The sequence below is a fragment of the Perca flavescens genome, chromosome 6, assembly GCF_004354835.1.
Source record: "Perca flavescens isolate YP-PL-M2 chromosome 6, PFLA_1.0, whole genome shotgun sequence".
Lineage (NCBI taxonomy): Eukaryota > Metazoa > Chordata > Actinopteri > Perciformes > Percidae > Perca > Perca flavescens.
In genome coordinates this window covers 33,109,233-33,129,675 of record NC_041336.1, presented here as the reverse complement: position 1 = coordinate 33,129,675, position 20,443 = coordinate 33,109,233, and the positions used below count along the sequence as shown (strand labels likewise).

General features: G+C 41.5%; 2 protein-coding genes across 7 annotated transcripts in view; both read right to left on the bottom strand.

Annotated features, from left to right (window-relative positions):
• The window catches only part of enpp2 (ectonucleotide pyrophosphatase/phosphodiesterase 2), a 55,250-nt gene extending 37,804 nt beyond the window's left edge, over positions 1 to 17,446 (bottom strand). For 3 of the 5 annotated variants that reach the window (XM_028579900.1, XM_028579903.1, XM_028579904.1), the window contains exons 1-4: positions 17,120 to 17,446; positions 16,240 to 16,433; positions 14,784 to 14,889; positions 7,780 to 7,935 (exon numbers count right to left, since the gene is read on the bottom strand). In XM_028579900.1, the coding sequence (XP_028435701.1) occupies positions 7,780 to 7,935; positions 14,784 to 14,889; positions 16,240 to 16,433; positions 17,120 to 17,135 (472 nt within the window). In that variant the 5' untranslated portion in view covers positions 17,136 to 17,446. The remainder of the gene's footprint in view (positions 1 to 7,779; positions 7,936 to 14,783; positions 14,890 to 16,239; positions 16,434 to 17,119) is intronic. The other 2 variants (XM_028579901.1, XM_028579902.1) reach the window with 2 other exon arrangements.
• A 1,560-nt stretch (positions 17,447 to 19,006) lies between these two features.
• The window catches only part of taf2 (TAF2 RNA polymerase II, TATA box binding protein (TBP)-associated factor), a 40,931-nt gene continuing 39,494 nt past the window's right edge, over positions 19,007 to 20,443 (bottom strand). Inside the window, exon 28 of one of the 2 annotated variants that reach the window (XM_028580599.1) lies at positions 19,007 to 20,307. The gene's annotated coding sequence lies outside the window, so the exon portion shown is untranslated. Of the gene's footprint in view, positions 20,308 to 20,397; positions 20,415 to 20,443 lie in introns of those variants that run through there. The other variant, XM_028580600.1, reaches the window with a different exon arrangement.

Sequence of the window (20,443 nt, the reverse complement as noted above, 5' to 3'; positions counted from 1 at the left end):
ATCTTTGATAAATTTCAGTCTGGCTTTCGAAAAAACCATTCAACTGAGACTACTCTCCTGAAAGTCTCTAATGACATTTTAATGGCTGCTGATGGGGGTAAATGTTCTGTTCTAGTCCTTCTGGATCTGAGTGCAGCGTTCAATACGGTTGACCACTGCACTCTGATTGAAAGACTGAAATCAACTGTGGGCATTACTGGATCAGCTCTGGACTGGTTTTCTTCATATCTTTCGGACAGGAGTTTTTCTGTGTCTGTGGGAACTTACTTGTCAGACTCTGCTCCTTTGTCTTGTGGTGTGCCACAAGGTTCTGTGCTTGGCCCTTTGCTATTCAGCCTGTATATGCTTCCTCTTGGTAGAATTATTGGTAGTTTCGAAGGTATATCTTACCATTGTTATGCTGATGATATCCAGTTATATTTATCTTTTAGCCCCGATAAGCTAGACAAACTGTCCTTGTTGCACAATTGTTTAGCCTCCATTAACAAATGGATGGCTGACAATTTCTTGCAATTAAACTCTGACAAAACTGAGGTGATGATCTTTGCCCCAGATAATATTACCCCTAGGATTAGGCAGGCCATTGGGACTCTATCAGTTTCAGACTGTAATGCTGTGCGTAATCTGGGTGTCATTTTTGACAAATCTATGTGTTTTAACAGTCATGTGAAGTCTGTGGTTCGTTCCTGTTTTTTCCATCTCAGGAACATTGCTAAAATTAGATCTGTGGTTTCTCAAAGAGATGGAGATGCTTGTTCATGCTTTTGTTTCCTCTCGTTTGGATTATTGCAATGTACTGTACACCTGCTTAAACAAATCATCCTTGGGCTCACTGCAAGTCGTACAGAATGCAGCAGCAAGACTTTTATCTAAGACCAGCAGGAGGTCTCACATTACTCCTGTGCTCAAGGCTCTTCACTGGCTACCGATTGGTTTTAGAGTGAATTTTAAAATTTTAACTATTACCTATAGAGCCTTACATGGCCAAGCGCCCTCGTACATCCAGGATCTACTGCACGCACACACTCCTGGTCGCTCTTTGAGGTCTTCAAGCCAGGAGCTCTTAATTGTTCCTAGAACACGTTTTAAAACAAGAGGTGATCGTGCATTTTCGGTGGTGGCCCCAGGGCTCTGGAACTCTCTCCCTTTAGCCTTGAGAGCGTTGGATTCTGTGGAAACCTTTAAAAAACACCTGAAGACTCATCTTTTTAGACAAGCATTTTTAGCCATATAGCTGTGTTGTCTTTGCTCTGTTTTTGTTTTACTGTAAAGCACTTTGTGACTCCTTCTGTCTGTGAAAGGTGCTATATAAATAAAGTTTACTTACTTACTTACATCAACAATTAAACTGATTAAATCCTGCGTTATTTGGTGGTTGATCACTATTTATAGGGGCAAAGGAACTTCTTTTAAAAGAAGTTTGTGGTAGTGGACACCTTCTACTTTTACTTGAGATTTAGTACTTTCTCCACCGCGACTCCGACAACCATTCTAACATCTCTGACATTGAGAATTAGCTTCAGCTAAAATGTTGTAGTATGTAACATGAGTGTATGTTACATACTTGTCCCTATTCAAATAAACTTAAATAAAAAAATAAGCAGTCTCCCGCTTCCCAGGAGGTGCACAGGAAGCATCATGTCCTTATATGGGAATTTGCGAGGTGTTTTCTTATGCTAATTAGGAACAACTGGCACACGCTTTCAATTATGAAGATGTGGGATTCATCAATCCAAAAAACACAGGTGCGAACAATTCTGCTGTTTAAGAACACGTCATGAATCCGACGTAGACTTTTCTTAGAAACTTTCTTAAGAACATATTTAAGAGAAAAACTTAGGAAGATATTGGTGAATGAGGCCCAATCACCTGTATGACGCGCCGTTTGAATAATTCAGATCCACTTCGAGATAGGCTTTTAAGGATTTATTGTTCATTTGAAAGTTTGAAAAAAACAAACAATAAACAAAATCCAGTTGCCTGAAAAATACTGCAAAAAGTAAATGTGAAGAAACTTGCGGTCAACAGAAAATGCAAAAACCCAAGCTCACCCCCTCTCTAGCCACCACCATGCAAGTGTCCAGGTGTATAAATAGACCGATTATTGTGAGACCAACCCCCGGCCCCATGACGTCCTACGTTATGTAATAGGTGAAAATTATGAACCATAAACAAACATAATATACATGGCTCCTATATGTATATATGTGTGTCTGCATACGTACATCATACAGTTTATATACAGTTTAAATATTGTTATTTTAATATATATTTCTTGTCATGAGGATGAAGTCAATTTTACGGTGCCCAGTGCATCAACTGGTGGTTGGTACCACGTCAATACAGGACTGAGCTGCTGCACCTGCCCGGTTGGTAAAACTGGCGCACCTTGCAAGCACCAAAGTGCAGTGGTGCAAACATTTGGTGTGAGTGAGACACTCCCACTAACAAGCACACCTCATCTCAGGAAGCTCTTCTATGAAATTGCTTCAGGTAAGTGACTTGTGGTTGTTCTTCATGATGGGATGTGGACTACAGTTTGATGTGTATTGTGTATTGTGTGTGTGTGTGTGTGTGTGTGTGTGTGTGTGTGTGTGTGTGTGTGTGTGTGTGTGTGTGTGTGTGTGTGTGTGTGTGTGTGTGTGTGTACGTACACAGGAGGGACCACTCCAGATGACTGGTTTGAAAGCTTGATTTATGAACAGCCTGTGGAGCCAAAGTCAGTGTTGGGTGAGTACAAAGTCCCTCCACCACTATGATGTTCTTTCAGACTGAGTATGTTGAAATTTCGAACAAGTAGTACATTTTTATTCAAGATGGATAATGTTATGTTTTTTTTTTTTTCAAAAGAAGAGCGCTTGGATGGAGAATCTCTTGCTCCAGCATCGAAGATCATCTCAGGTGAAACTGGCTTTAAAGAAAAATAAATTGGCGCATAAACCACAAAAAAATGTCAAGGCCATGATAAAACTGTGTTCCATAAGACCAAAGTATAGCGGTAGAATGCCTAAAGACAATCACATTGAAAAACTTGCTTATTTTCTTTATCACAGAGGAGGCTGTCGACACATCAGCTGGGCCCAGTAAGTATACTTATCACAACTTTTCAGATTGATCCAATTGTTTCACTTGCCACCAACACTAGACAGAAGAATCAATTAAATTGCTGTTAAATCTATCCAGGCACAGGGACTTTGGAGAGGGAGCTGGATGGCATTTTGGGGATCCTCAAAAAAACTAGTAGAGGACACAACATTCAAGGCACCTCTTCAGTCATTTGTGGACAATTTAAAAAAAATGAAAACGGACAGTGCTGTCCAGTCATCTTTGTTCTCCTATGGAAAGACCAGCTGTGTGCCTACTAGGATCCGTGCCACACCAAGGGGATTTCTGCAAACGACCACTAAGATTGGTGTGCAACCAACGGCGGTGTCACGCCGAAAGGCAGCTTTGGGGGGAAGAAGAGCTCTGGGAGCTGGCAGACCTCCAAAGAGCTCCAGGAAAGACCACCCTTACACAAAGTGCAGAAGAGCAAAAACTGTGCCACACAGCCTGTCTCATTGTGTGCAGGAGAACACCTCCCTGGGGAAAACCCACTAGGTGCACACATGCACCCTACCTAAAGTTCGTAACAGTTCTCTTAATCAGTTATTGATAAATTCCACCTCAATCTGTTTGTTTTGTTTCAGCTCAATCCGTTTACAAAACCTGAACTAATAAAAATACTTGTAGGCTATGTGATTTTTTTTTTTTGGTTTGTATTTAGTATTTGTATTTACATTTGATGTGAGTTCAGCTACAAGTGTGTAGTACAAGGTCATCAACTGTACAGAATCCCAGCATGTGAATAGATATGCAAATACAGGGGGCTGGGTTTGTGCTCTACCTGTGCAATGTTACCTGCTGTAAATGAAATGCTAAATATTAGTGTTGAAGTAGTTGTTGATGAAAGCCTTTCCACTCTCCACTGCATAACAACTGACTACCAAGAATTTAACTGTGGTCAATCAACACTAATGGCAAGCTTATGTGTCAAAGATGACATTTTGACTCCTGTTTTTGTTTAATTAATGTATGCATGTATTCAACATAACTTAACCTAATATGTACAACAATACAGGCTATGTATAGGCCTACTGTATGAATTGTGTTTTCAATATGGTAATTCTGAGTGGTTATTAGGCTACTGATCTGAGTCAAAATGTTATAATGATGAAATGAATGATAAGCCTGCCTTTAGTGTGGGTTTCCTAACCCTAGGAATAAAGATTCAATTGAATCAGTGGTGTTGTTGTCTAGTTTTTTAGTAGTGATTATACTGTATTTTTTTTCCCTCCCAGCATTAGACTCGCCCATCCCAGAGCGACAACCCCATAGGTTTTTTGTAACGTTACTGCGTGAAGCATCAGCCTCATTTGGCTCATTTTCTTAAGTTTCTATAACGTTAACGCTGCAGTGTCACCCGAAGCAGCAGCATAGCTTCAGGGGCAGCGTGATAACCGGAATGGCACGCGGAGCGGCAGCGTGATACGCGGAATGGCAGCGTGCGTCGTCCTCAGTTAGCTCAGCCAATCAGAGGTAGGCATAGGGCGGGTCTTGGTGTTTAAAAGTTTGCATGTTTTTGCATGCTGTCTCAGCTAGCGGTTAGCCGAATTAGCTGTTAGCTAAACTAACGTTAGCTTAACTGTGGAGGCTGACGGACGGCAGACCGCTACAATCAGCTAGCGGTTAGCCAAATGAACTGTTAGCTAAAGTAACGTTAGCTTCCGTGAATCAGCTATTGGCTAAACTAACGTTAGCTTCCCGGTGGAGGCTAGTGTGGGAACCAAGGGGGTAAGCTTCGCTTCAGAGCGCGAACCTCCGATGGCGCCATTTTGTTGCTACAAAGGTATCACCTCTTGTTAGCATTCCACTGACCGCCATTTTGTTTTACGTCACTTGACTGTGAATAAATTTACATCTGAAGCGTTTAAAGACTCTATTTGTCCATTGTTTAATTCTAAAGAAACACGACAATGTATAAAAGGCTCCATTACCTTGTACCTCACGTTATGGCTCCGTAGCAGACGTTTTTGTAAAAATACGCTAACAATTGTGTCACAACCAAATGACTTACTGTCGCACAGTAGAGGAATTACCGTATAGTACAGGAGAAGCTCGCAGGCAGTTTCGACTTACATTAGCTGTTTAGGTTTAATTACGAATGTTAACTAGCATGTTAGTTAGCAATAATTAGCCTGTGCTTATGTTATCTCCTTACATATACCTACACTCTCCGTCTCTGTAAGATCGGAAATGATTGAGATTTCTCTTGGCACAGCTACCAGAACACTTACAACTTTCAGACACGTTGCTCACGTCACATTTACGTTGTCTCTGTGAGTTGGAGGCTGCGCAGTAAGGGAAGAGATCACCGGAAAAGTGCTTCTAATAGCCTTCACTGGTCTCCGTCCAGAGCAACGGGGTCTATTGGTCCATTATATTTATGTCAATGGTGGGAACAGATCGGGTAGTGTTGTAAATCATCGTACTACAGCGCATGCGCGAACATCTTGCGCATGCGCAGAACGGATTGTGCAGTTGGAACGGATCTGGTACTGACAGTGTCATCGTGTACCAACAGTATCTTCTTCTTCTTTGTAGTTTATTGGCGGTTGGCAAACCAACTTAAATGTGCATTACCGCCACCAACTGGACTGGAGTGTGAACGAGAGATAAATGCAGAAAATAAATAAACCAAAATAAAATAAAAAATAAAAAAAACTTATATTCGAATGTCAAATTTTCAAATCGAATACCAACCCACCGAACAAATATTCGGGTCCAGCCCTTATATATATATATATATATATATATATATATATATATATATATATTTTTTTTTTTTTAAAACTCACCAATGTTTAAGACATGTGTGGAGATTTAAACTGACTAAAACAAAAAGTATCAAAGTAACAAAGTATCCAAAGTATGTATGTATGTGTAATAAGTATGTGTGTAAGTAGGACTTCACAGCTTTACAGCCAACATAATGTATATATGTATATATATATATATATATATATATATATATATATATATATATATATATATATACATACACTGTGAGTGTAACCTATAGAACTGCAACATATTTTATAGACTCATCATATAGTTGGTATGTAAATATTATTTTGTAAAGTAACTAGAGCTTTAAAGCGCCCATATTATGCTCATTTTCAGGTTCATAACTGTATTTTAAGGTTGTACCAGAATAGGTTTACATGGTTTAATTTTCAAAAAACACCACATTTTTGTTGTACTGCACTGCTCTCTCTCACTGCTTCAGATCCTCTTTTCACCTGGTTTCTGTTTTAGCTACAGAGTGAGACCTCTTTTCATCTTCTTCTTCTGTACTATCTTTGATTGCACTCGCACATGCGCAGTAGCTCAGATGTAGAGCATGTCAGCTAGCTAACTCTAGAGACAGTAAAAGAGAGCCTGTTTCTCCAACTTTGGTCAGTTACAAGGCAGGATTAGCTGGGAGACTTCTAAATGAGGGCGCACATGTAAGTAGTTCTTTTGTAGATTATGGTGAACTTGTGTGTGTTGTAGCAGTGCTTTGCTATTGAGAACGAGGTAGCATGCTAGCGTTAGCATGCTAACGCTACGAGCTAACGGTTGTGGTTAGCCAGCTCATTTCGGACTGTGACAACAGCTCACTAGGAGACTGAAGGCAGGACACATTCAGAAACCGTATCTCACTCAAAACAGCATGGATGGATTTTTTCAAAGTTGATATGTGTGTGGAAGCACCAGAGACACAAAAGAACACCCCAAATCCCAGAAAAAGTGTTTTTTTTCATAATATGGGCACTTTAACATGCAGCATTAGATAAAAAATACTCAAGTAAATTTCAAGTGCCTCAAATTTGTACTAAGTACTGAACTTGAGTAAATGTACTTAGTTACTTTCACCACTAAAAGTAACTTATCAGCAGACCCAAATGGAATCAGCAGATTTTTTTTTACAGTTTTCAGGGGTGATCCAGCACGAAAATCTGCAGAATGTTTTTCTGCTTGGGTTGGAGATGCGTTAAGAGTCCGTGTGGGCCTGCTTATTAGGAATTAATGATAGAGCATATTTATAAACTTAATGTGTTTTTCTTCTGCTTCCTCTTCGTCATTTAGAGAATTATTTAACATACACGTATGTGTCATGTGTAACATAACAAAACTCATTCTGAAATGTGGAATGAAACTGTAAATCAAGAGCATCCTGTCCCTTCTCTCACACACACACACACACACACACACACACACACACACACACACACACACACACACACACACACACACACACACACACACACACACACACACACACACACACACACACACACACACACACATCAAAGTAGCAGCTGTATTCCTGACCACCTGATGGATATCAAACGCCAGATGTCCAAGGATCTCCTCCAGCTTGATGACGATAACAATCTGAGACTATTTCACTTGGCCTCTCCGGCCTGAGTATTTTTCCTCTGATAGCAAACACACTGCCAAAAGTCACCGCTCAACTCCTGATCTCCCTACTTTAGGAATATATCGAACTACATTAAACAATGCAAGCACTTTTTAATTACTCACACTGCTCAAAATAGCAGAACACACAATAGAACCAAGACAAAGTCTACTTTCATCAGCTATATTTTGCTCGTATAGAACTAAGAACTAAGCAAGAGGGGATAAAAAGCTACGGAGAAAGGAAAAAGTGATGAGAAGAGGAGGATCGAGTACCTGTCCGGAGGCACAGCTGATCAAAGTCCGAGCAGCAGCCGCTGTACGTCTTACACAGGTTGTCACAGCGGCAGTTTGGCGGCTCCAGCTCCAGTAGCTCAAAGCACCGGTTCCTGCAGGAGCCGGAGGTGGCCACGTACTGAGGCGCGGAGCGGGCTGAAAAACAGAACAGTTCAGTTCAATTTGCCTGCGTTTTGTGTTTTGACTTTCCTTTTCTTTGTGATTAACAATTTTAATTTTTCCAACAACATTCAAAACATCCAATTTGCAACATGAACAAATTACCCTCACCCTCACCCCCCCCCCCCTTCATCATCACCACCCACCCAGACAAAAATGAAGAAAACATCACACAGTAACTACAATATTCAAGACCATACAACCAAATAGTAACAAAATAGACAATAAACCATAAAAAAAAATCTGTTTCATCCTGAAAAGTCCGCTTTTTCAAAAACCAACATGGCTCAGGTCAAAATTTTGTTTCAAAACAAAACTCCTCATCTCACGTCATGATTCGACATGGGATGATTTACGACCACTATACTTCATAGTGATGTTTGCTCAAAACAGAGCGACTGAAGTCTTGTATGTCACTGGATTTAAATTAATGCCTCTGACTGCAGTAAATGCAGAAAAAAAGAAGAAGTGTCCAGGTCCTAACATCTGTCTTTAAAGGAATGTATACAAATAAGACGTGTCTTCTGATTAATCTCAAAATCAGACTTAAACAGAGATAAATGACAACACTATAAGCCCATCTTACACGTCTCTCTTGATTTGATAACTTATCCTAAACTCAGCAGTGGCTACAGAAGATTGTGGCGTCCGGTGAAGCTCGAGTGAAGATAATGACCTCTTCTGAAGAATCCATCATGTTTTTTTAATCCTCCGTGTCTACCTTGGCTACTAGCAAGTGCGTTGAAGGGGATGGGGGGTGTCATGGAAGGCTTGTATCATGCGGCTGGACGCACCGACAGTTTTGTTGTCATTACTTAGGATTCCTTATGGGGGCGGCAGAAACTACGCACTATAGCTTTAACACACTTTCACTGTGACTTCAAACGACAATAACCTTATTTTGGTTTGGCCCACAAATGTCCTGGTCATTGAACTCAACACCTTCCACAGTTCCAAACCATTAACAGTGAACTGGGAGGACATAAAACAACACTGTGTGAATGGCTGCTCTGTTCAAATGTCTTTAGAGGAAATGAAACGTATTAACCTGTACTGACCTGCTGTCATCATTAGAACATACTACTTTGTCAAAAACAACAAACATGGTTGGCAAACTAAACATGAGCAATTCAGTTTAGTTTTGTATTTCATAATAACTTCTTATAAATGTGAAAAAGGTCTGTAAGCCATGTGCCAAACTCAACAGTGACCGAACGTGAAGTGGTAATGCTGTCTCACTATGTGGACAGGTCCCCTAACACTAACACACTAACGCTCTTGTCGATTAAGGACCAGGAATGGAACCCGACCCACATTGTGAGAACCCCCTGGCTTAACTGAAGACATCCTGGAGATCTGAGAGGGAGACAGACTGAACGTGTTGCTTCATTTCTAACAACATGCTCCTTGTCCACCAACAGCCTTACTCACAGAGAAAACCAGAGGATGCCAACGGGAGTTTGTGTGTTCCTGTGTGGACATACTGTATGTACGTGTATGTGTGTGTGTTTTTGCAAGTACACGTGCATATGTACTCTCTGTGTGAACAAACTGAGTAACACTTTCAATGCTGCCCAGCTGGCTGGCACAGCGTGGAGTATAAGACTCTCTCCCGCTCTGTGGACTGCAGGTCAGAGGTGAGAACTGTGGATGTTTCTTTGTCTCAGCCTATTAGAGCAGTGGTTCCCAAACTTTTTAACGTCAAGGACCCCTAGAAACAAATTAGACTACAGGCCCCCATTTGATAAAATGTTGTCCCAGGGAATTTTTGCTTTTAGATGTTTTTTATTTATTTATTTTTAAAGTGTATGAAAGGAATGATCAAAATAGTCATACATTCTGTCATTGTGTTACTTGTGGTTGTCATTATGATGAAAACACTATACTACTATTCCATTTTGTTGCAGGGGGGGACCCACTGGAACCTCCTCAAGGGCCCCTGGGAACCACTGTAGTAGAGCACATACGTGTCCTCTTGGCTCCAGAGTTTAAATTTAAGCTCTGTTCGTGAAGCTCTTTCTTCTGAGAAGCACCCAGTGTTAAGGGGAGATTAAGAGTTCCTCCAAAACAGGGATTAAAGCATTTTGAAATTGTGCACTTTAAACCCAAAGAACTAAATTAGATATCAAATGTATACAGCTCAGTTGATTACATTTATTCTCGGAAACAGGATTTTTTTTCCTCCTATCCCAGAGTGTATGTGTGGTGTAGAGAGATCTTAGGTCTGGCAATGCGAGGCTAGGGTTTTTTCCAGCCTTGATCGAGGACCACCATCGACCCAAACTAAGAGATTTCACTCAGTGTCTCACAATTTTTAAAAAACACAGTTACCAGATTGTTGGCAATGGTCTCAGCAACTTTTAGTGTGAAACAAAAAGGCCAGGCAGGTAAAATAACAGAACATGAATTATGATATTGAAAGCTCTGGGAATGGACTTTGATGGGGTTTTTATTTGGTAAAATGACTGTTCCTACAGTGAATAATGAGCTTTCACATCGGAGCAGACTTGTCGAAGCGGGAAAAGCGCAGCTGTTATTAATTACAATATTAACATTGTTGTATGATGATACAACTGAAACTGAAGCAGCTAAATGGAATCCTGCCAGCATTCTTCCATTAGTTGTCAACTATTAAATCAATCTCCAACTACTTTGATAATCGATTAATCTGTTTGAGTCATTTTTTATGAAAATCCAGTCAAACTTGTGTGACGTCAGCTTGTTAAATGTGAATATGTTCTAGTTTCTTCTCTCCTCTGTGACAGGAAACTGAATATCTTTGAGTTGTGGACAAAACAAGACATTTGAGGACATCATCTTGGGCTTTGGGAAACAATGATCCACATTTTTCACCATTTTCTGACATTTTAGACACCAAACGACTAATCCATTCATCCAGAAAATAATCCACCGATTTTTTAACAATGAGAATAATTGTTAGTTGCAGCCCTACATCATACATTTTGTTATGCACACCTGTGCTTTTTCTACTGAGACCTGTCGAAATACCTTCTGCTCAGCAGCAGGGCACTCAGTGATGCAGCTGTAGGCTGGTTGATGGTTTGTATCTACAGAAATGGCAGAGACCTTTCTGGTCAGAGTAAATCCTGACTTTACGGTCGCCACGATTGACTGAAGCCGATCGCTCAGCCTCCGGTAAGTTTGTACTTTTTACATTCTTCATGTAACAAATTTCCTGAGCTGAGTGACTCAAACGTCCTGACAGATGACGATCAGAACTGTGATATGCAGAATGACGGATTATCCACACATGCTCAGAGATGGAAGAGAAGTAGAAAGTTTTATTTTTTTATATAAAAAATGGGTTTCAACCTGTTTAGCCGATAATTGGCATAGATGAAGTCTCATGCCTAACCTATGGACTGTAATGAAACTGCAAACAACTTCAGATGAAGGTGAGAAAGCCGAGATGTTTCAGTGAATAAAGCCTGGGAATCTGAAGGAGGGCTGCACAACATGTTTCATTTCACTCTCAGGGTGCTGACAAATGTATTTCTTGTAAATTCTTCTGATGCAAAAATGTAGCAAAACATACAGCAACCAATTTCCAGAGTAGACTGCAGCCGCCGCCTGTTGCTATGACAATCTGTGGCACAGTGAAGCCAACCTCTACCTTCTCACGCCGACAGGAGAATCTGAGGCACAAAATGAGCTCCGAGCTCTCTTAATATTGACTCAAGGTAGAGCAACACAAACACACTCGGGCTGCCCAATCACAACCTCGCAGGGTCACAGTGATCCGTTGTAACCCCCCCCACCCACCCCACCCCACCCCACCACCATATACTCTCTGCTCGCTCATTTCACATGCGCTGGCAGACACTTCATATAGAAAATAACCCAGCAAATAAAGTGAGCGGGAGACATTCCTCTGGAGCTGCAGTTGCTGGTGTGGAAAGTTAGTTCTCATCTAACTGCATGTAGTTCATTAGAGGAGTGATCTTGGAGACAGCCGGGTCAGGACGCGTGTCACTCCAGTTGACGCTGGGGTGACTGATTACACTTGAAGCTCACATAGGGGTTCAAGATTTACTCTGCTCCAAAAAAAACTGAAAAGTTGTGTTCTGCGAGTGTCTTGGAGCGTAGCTTCAGGCATCTCCTACCTACACTTGGCCAAGATACATTAATGCGGGTCCAAAATACACTCAGCCACTTTGGCAACTAAAGTGAAGTGTGTGACATTTTCCCAGGTTTGCATTACTGAACACAGTTTTAAGAAGCTTAATGCACCTTTGCATTGTTCTCATTAATTTGACAGCAGAAAAACACTCTCGAAATCCCTTCGCTACGGGAGACTTCGAGCTAGCGAGGTACACCCTGAAAATGTCACGTTTTGAATAAAATGTGGACGGTGCAACAAGGCAGGCCTGCTTGGTTCTTTTAGAGAATGATTGTAAAGATTTACAAAGAATATGTTTACGACATTTCCTCTGGGACGTTTTGGGACCAATTGGTGGGATTGCTGTGGACGAAGTACACACGGAGATAAACTGGTAAGAGCCAATGAGATTTAACCATGTATCCAGCTAATTTTAAACTATAGTTTTGTGCGTAGTTTCTGTCTCCCCCATGAGGAATTCTAATTAATGACACCCAATCTGTCGGCGTGCCCACATGATACAAGCCCTCCATGACCCAGAATATATTCAATTTAAAAAGCAGCAAAACTTCACATTTGTCTGTGTGATAGTGAACTGAATATATATTTGGGACTCTGGGAAGCTGGAATAGACTTTCTTCACTACTATATAGACCAAATGATTAATTGATGAAGAAAACCATCTGCAGATGAATCAATAATGGAAATAATCTTTAGCTGCAGCCCTACTTTCAAGGACCCAAAGGTCCACAAGAGAATTAACAGACTTAGGAAAACATAAATAAAACAGCTCTACTCAAAGTTGATAACAATGTTACAGTGTGTGAAGGAAAATCACCGTTTAGTTCAACTACCTCGCAGCTCACACATGCAACCTGTGACGAGGAGCACACAACTCTTTGTATAGCGTGATTAGGGCTGTCAAAATTGCTTAAAAATTACGTTCGAATATTCCCTCTAAAATAACAACGAATATTCGAACTATTCGAACATCTGGTTGCGCATGCATCCAAGGTGGCGCGCGACATCGTGACATCAAAATGATGCAATATCCGGCCGAGCCGACGTCGCGCACATCTCTTTTTTTGAGTTCGCCGACAACAGGACTCTCAGAGTGACTGCAGGTCTCTCTGGTAAACTTACCAGGTTAAGATGAGTTCTTTTATGGTGAATGAAAGGCTCGATCCAACGAAGTAGGTCATTGAATCAAATCGAACCATTGACGGCAATGCTGCTGCCAGTTCTGCCGTTGTTTACCTTTTTCTTCTTCTTCTAGTCCGTAGAAAGAGTAGCGGTCGGTAGCCTTTGCTCATTAGCGCCACCGCTGTTCAGGAGAAGACTGCAGTTGTGTCGCAACCAACAGCGCAGCTATAAATAGTCACGGCGATCTCATGATGTCACATTTGTATGCGCCAGCTGGGCTGCATCCAGTATGTAACGGCTTTCAGGCGCGCTAGCAAAGCAGACAGCCAGACAGCCTCTGCTAGCGCAAACGGTTTTTTTCCAGTTTTTTTTTTTTTTTTTTTAATTCAAATATTAATTTTCACCTTTGAAATTCGTTTTTTTAAAACTATTCGAATTTAAAATATTCGTTGACAGCCCTAAGCGTGATTTATGATTCTGCGTAAAATCTACAGCGTGGCTATGTACGTAGGTATGTGGAGATACTAACCCTATGCCGTAGCCTGACATGCACCTCTCGAAAAATGTAACTACACGTCGCGGCAACGGTGTGGCTTGGAAGCATTGCATTTCCCTCCCGACTCATTTCCTGGTTCTCCTTCTCCATAATCAACATGAAATCAAGGAGAGGGTTAACTTTTCCTGCTGCAGATTTCCCACCGTGGTCAGAAAGAACTTTGTTTCTCTCACTATCACTCTAGAGTCGCTACTCACTCCAAAGCTAATCGCCGTCACTCTCTCACACACTACCCACACACACATATGCCGGCCCTGCCATTCTCTTAAAGAGATCGACACACACACCAATACAGAAGTATAAAGTTCAGGCCACTTACGTAGGCTACGGTGCTCTGCGTGGAGCCTCCGCAGAACTAAGAATCAAGCTTATGAAAGGGGCATGAGCGGCACACTGTATGTCACCTAACGTACATTGTTAATGTCTAGAGCAGGGGTCTTCAACGTTTTTTAAGCAAAGGACCCTTTAGCTGAAAGAGAGACGGAGCAGAGACGCCCTACTACATATATTGTATAGAATTAAGTTTCATAATAAACTGGGCCTACAATAAGCTGTGGGCAGGCTAAAGCCTTTATACATACCTTTTTAGTGCATAGAATACTAAGCTATTAAAATATTTGCTGGCTAGATTATATTAATCATGTTTCATTGTAAAATATCGATGTGGCACAGTGAATCCTTAGGATGAACTGTATCTGTGGATGGCTACCTTACCTAGAGTAATACTCTTTTTGCCAAAATGACACCAAAGCAATTCCCAGGTTCCCACTCGACTCAGTGAAATCATACTTGTTTTTGACAGACAATCCAGGAGGTTTACTGCTCACTCTTGTCAACGGGACACTTTACTGATTCCTGTAGAGACTTTTCTCTTGCCTTCTACAGCGCTCAAGGCCAGCTACAGGGGGGGGGGGGTTGCGAGGTGTGTGGATGCCTGTCAGCTCAAGGTTAAAGGGGTTCAAAGATGTTCTCCATGTTTCCCAGTATCAAAACCAGCGTACTCACACTCTGTCCTGGCTGGAGTACCGTCCTCTCCGGAGCGCCTTGGCCGGTCGTAGACAAATCCCCAACACACGTCAGTGGCACACAGGACCGACAGGACCCAAACAAACTGAGACAACAACACGTCGGACATTAGAATATAACTGCTGCATAGACTAAGGTCTGTTCCTTGTCGAGAATACAACAAAAAATCACAGCCACTTATTAGACACGTTTAGCACGGTTCCATTATAAGGCTTGATGGTGTTTTAAGCCCCCAACGTTGACTTCAAGGCAGTGCTGCGACCGGCGACTTACTTACCCTAACCTTAACCATTTCCTAATCCTAGTGCCTTCCAGGCAGCGCTGTCTGGAAGACGTTGGGGGCTTTAAACACCAAACATCCATTATAAGCCTTCTGCCTCGATTTTTATAACATAGTAAGTAACAATTTGTGTATTTTTGTTGTTTTCACATTTGGTGTGATGATTGCAAAATGCATCCAAATGTGTTAACTGTCTATCCTGGGGGCCTCAGCCTTCACTGGCTGCTCTAAAATTAAAAATTTTCAACTTTATATTTTCAAAAGTTTGTGAAGCACTCAATCCAAACATGGACAGAAAACACAGAGCTCTTCCATTACTGGAATTGGTCTACACAGGTCGTGCTGACTGCATGTTGTCGATGCCCTGTCAAGACTGCTGTGGTGCTTAGTTCAAAGTGAATGGAGACCACCAGCATCCGCATAACAATCGCCTTTGATAGTTGGATCTACAATTGTTCTGCAAATGCTCAGCAGCAGGACGGAAAGAGGGAAGATGGGGGGTGTTACAGAAAAAAGCTAATCGAACCAGCGGTGAAAGAAGTATTCAGATCCTTTACCTAAGTTAAAGTACTTATACCACACTCTAAAATACTGTTACTAGTAAAAGTCCTGCATTGAAAATGTTACTTCAGTAAAAGTCTGTAATTACAAGTATTTTTAGAAAGTGTAAAGGATCCAACCAGTTGTGTGTTTAATGGTCTAATCATTTCAGCTGGACCTGTAGGCCGTTATATTGTTGGCTAGCTTCATTTAGAATAAAACATCAGATTTTACAAACTACATGTGTTCTGTGTGCAGAAATCTTAATGCGTAGAGTAACTAAAGCTGTCAGATGAATGTAGTGGAGTAAAAAGTACAATATTTCTCTCTGGAATGTAGCGGAGTAGATGTAGAAAGTGGCATGAAAAGAACAGACTCAAGTAAAGTACAAGTAGCTCAACATTTGTCCTTAAGTACAGTACTGGAGAAAATGTAGTTAGTTACATTCCACCACTGCGTATCAAGACTATCTCTCCATACAGTTAAACATTAAACAACGTGCTGAGTTGAACTCCTTAAGCGCTGGCGTAATTACGCACGGTTTTACGCACAGAGATGTCTGTACTCTGCCGTGACCCTGCAGCTAAAAGGTGTAGACGTGCAGTCTTACCGTACCGGTTTGTGAAGCAACATGTTTCTGCGCCAGGTTGAGCGTACTCCTGTGCTGTAGGTCGGACAGTGAGTGATGCTGAGTGCGGAGGACCACCGGAGAGGAGGGCCGTTGAACAGAACAGGAGGCAGAAGGGAGGGGGGAGGTGACGGAGAGGAGCGCACCGGAGTTTTATTGGTGTTGGGTAAGAGGAGGGCTCCTGTCTCAGCCGGGACTCAGATGATACAGGGAGAGCGTGGAAGAAACACGAGGAGGGTTTAATGCAGACAGTTTACCAGCCAATACGACACCGGAGCTGGGGGTGCCCATGTGGTAGGGTAGCCTATAAGGACTGCAGGTCAGCCCAGGATAGAGAGCCAAACATGCAAGACCAGGGTTTCCCCGTCCGTTATAGGGGTTTAGGTGCAGCACCAGAGCTAAAAGACTTTTATCTCATATCTAATGACTGTAGTTGGACTTCTTAAAATTCACCCGTTTTCAATTTTTGTTTTATATCAGAAAATATGGGACGTAGAAATATGCGCTGAAAATGTGTAGAAGAAAAATTTAACAATTTAAAACGTTGGCAAAAGCAAAAACAAAACGTGAAAAAAAGGCGTCAAAAACGTCGAAAATGTTTTAGACACAGATATGGTAATGATAACGGTCCACAATAATGTAAAAAGAGACGCAAAACTACCACAAAGGGACACAAACCGACTACAAAGAGACGCCGAATTACCGCAGGGGGACAAAACGACCCCAAAGAAAACAGAAAAATTACCAAAAAGAGAAGAGACGCAAAAACCCACAGAGAGACAAAATCCAACAAAGACACAAAACGTATGGGGGAAATTGCTTTTTTATATTGAATATTTTGCTGCGGTCACTGAGACCTGTCCTCACCTTTCCTTAGAATCATTATGGGATGCAGTTAGTTCTTCATTCATGAGAAGACACTTGTTGGCGGCGGTAACGTTAGCTAGCTAGCTATATTGTTTACACCTATGGTTTACACTGGCCATGCTAGCTTGTTTCTTGGTGGGGAAACTACTTTTCTGTCTCTATTGCTCATTGCGCTAAGTGTTTGTTGTCGCTGGTATTTAGGGTATATAATATATTGGGAATGTCGACCCAAATAGTAGGCAAGATTCTTTGGCTTTTAGCAAATTTCGGAATACTCAAAACAGCACCGCCTGGCGGCGCCATCTTGCTATACCTGTCTGGCGCTGTGCGCGATGACGTCACTTCCTGTCGCAAATGTTCCATTTTCCTTTAATGTGGTGTAAAACCTTATATATATATGTCAATGTGTAAAACCGAGATCTTCAACAGGGGGTCCGGGACCCCTAGGGGGTCCTCAGAGTCACTGCAGGGGGGCCTCCAAATTATTGTCAAAAAGGTTTTTTCATAAATTAAAATGTCTTAACATAATTCTGACATATTATTAGCAAATAAAACCACCTATCACCACTGATGCTAGGCTCACTGGCCTATAGGTAAGGTAGTCACTAAGATAGCCATTTACCCATACAGTTAATCCTAAGACTCTTGCCAACAATTGTTTTAATAGCTTGGTATTCTATGCAAAAATATAAAGGCTTTAGGTCGCCTACACGTTATTGTAGGCCCAGTTTAATATGCGACCTCATTTTATACAATATATGAAGTAGGGGGTCCCTGCTCCGTCTCTTTTTTAGTTAAGGGGTCCTTGGCTTAATAAACGTTGAAGACCCCTGGGACAGTATATAAGAAGGTGTAAACGCATGTGTAAAAGTGACAATTTCCAACCAGTTTACAAATTTACACAGAGCCAGTGTAAGAGTTCACAGTGGCATACGCACATAGTTCAGTTTGATGGAAAGGCATAATATCACAGAAACACATAGGGGTGTAGCACAAAATGCTGGGCCCAGTGGAAAGGCATTCTCTATGGGCCCCTCCACATCCACAGCTATTCATTCTAGCATCTTTTTCTGGGCCCTCGGAACTGACTTGAGGGGGAAAAAAAATCTTTTAGAGGCACGGGACCCTGTTCAAAAACGCACTAAGGATCTCAGTACACATCAAATATTAATAAAAGTTCCTCATGCAACACAATGTGAACCTCATCAAAGAGAATAAAGAGCTTGGGAATGAGAGGTAAAGACAAAATGGCCCAGGAGCAGCAGCTGGGAGGAGTCGCGCGGTTTACAGGAGAGAGAAATCCCGACTGAAGCGTTAGAGCAGAAGAGTCCCCCAATGAACCTGGTGAAATGAAGGCGGATATGTTCCTGGTGCAACGATGGCGGACATGGAGGAGCAGCGCCCTGAACAGAAGTTACTGAAGAACGTTTTAGAAGAAGCCTTACCAGCCTGTGTTGAGATGGTTGATCTAGGTCTACAGGATAGCCCAATAAAGACCTAATAACATAAAATGTGGTCTTCAGAAAGTGTGTTGCCTATCTCTAATAAGCATGGGGTGATGGAGAAGATGTAGAGGCGGGCCTTGACCACAAGTAAGAAGGCCGATCAAGATCTATCCCGGGATAGGGATAGACCGATTATTGTCTCTGGACGATTATCGGTCAGTTTTTTGGCAGTTTGCAGATTATCTGTATCTGCGTTTTAGCTGCCCGATAACCGATAAAGTTCATTTATTCACTCACCACTGAGTCTGACTTAATGTCTCACCCACAACACTATCTGACTGAGAAAGATGTGAGCGATGACCTCTGTAAGTTGCCAGACGATGATTAAAGTCTGAATAAGTGCGACAGGAGCAGCGAGGAGTGCAAAAAAAAATAAAGGAGGGAGAATTTTTTTCAGTTTATTTTAAACATAATTAAATCCAGAAATGATAAACAAAATTACAATGTAGGAATTATTAGGCTCAGGTTCCTAAACTAAGCATCCTTAATTTTGCATAAAGCTTGTGAAATCTACCCTAAATCTACTGTACATTTGGTAAATCTAATATTGTCTCAGATTTCAGTAGATTATTGTGTTTAAGTAAACTGGTGGACTGTATTTTAAACACCATTTTAAACAGTTTCTAATCCCAAGAAGGGAATTCACAAGCATCAGGGGGAACTCCATAACACACTGGATAAAAGGGTTCCCAGGAGCATTCACAAGCACTAACTGGGAATAAATGCTGACAGGGACTATGGCAAGAATCTTTACATGAATGTTATTGTAAATAGACAAGGCAAGATTCATTTAGGAGGCTGTTTAAATGAGAAAACCGTTTTTTTTTAACATGTGGAATCACAGTTTTGATAGTCTTCAGGTTCTCTAAATGAAGAATATTGAATTCTGCATGTTCTGTTCATTGTTTAAAACCACCTAATCAAAACTAAGAAACAGTGCCAGAGTAAACCAGCCATAAATGCCTTTGTGAAGCTGGATTCAATCTAGTTAAAACATTCATGAATACAAAAGTATCTTTCATCATCAGTGACACTTAAAAAAACAGAAAAAATATATATTTAAAAAAGAAAAACACTAGTATTACTTGAGTTTTCAATTGTACAGTAAACATCTAACTGGAAATTCCTCTTTTTTTCATCTGGATGCAAATGGAGAAATGTAATTTGCAGGATGTGAAAACAGCAGAGTCTCAGTCCAGACAGAATGGTTTAATCCACACCACCACCACCGCCGCCATCATCATGTTTCCCCTTCGAAGCCACTCACTGAATGTTGGCATTGAGCTGTGGGGATGAGGCACACCAGAGTGGTGTCTTTGGTAGTGGGGGGGGGTATGAGTTTTATTGGCCTGTTTGTGGAGAGAGGTGCACGTGGTTGCATGCCTCAGACAGATTGGAAGCAGTGTCAAAAAGTCCACAAAGTGAGTGGTGTGATGCCTCCGGAGGGTTTACCTTAATGACGCGGCAGCCTCACTTCAAACTTCTGCTTCCTCTCTCAAGCCAACATGGACGTGCTGAGGGATTCTGTGCTGCCGGTTATCTGAGGATTACACTTGGAACAGCATCCCTTTCTTCAACACTCGAGTCTTCCTGTATGACACGTAGAGCTGCAACTACAGATTCTTTTCATAGTCGATTCATCTGTGGATTATTGTCTGGATGAATGGATCAGTCGTTTGGTGTCTAAAATGTCAGAAAACGGTTAAAAATGTGGATCACTGTTTCCCAAAGCCCAAGATGACATCCTCAGATGTCTTGTTTTGTCCACAACTCAAAAGATATTCAGTTTCCTGTCACAGAGGAGAGAAGAAACTAGAAC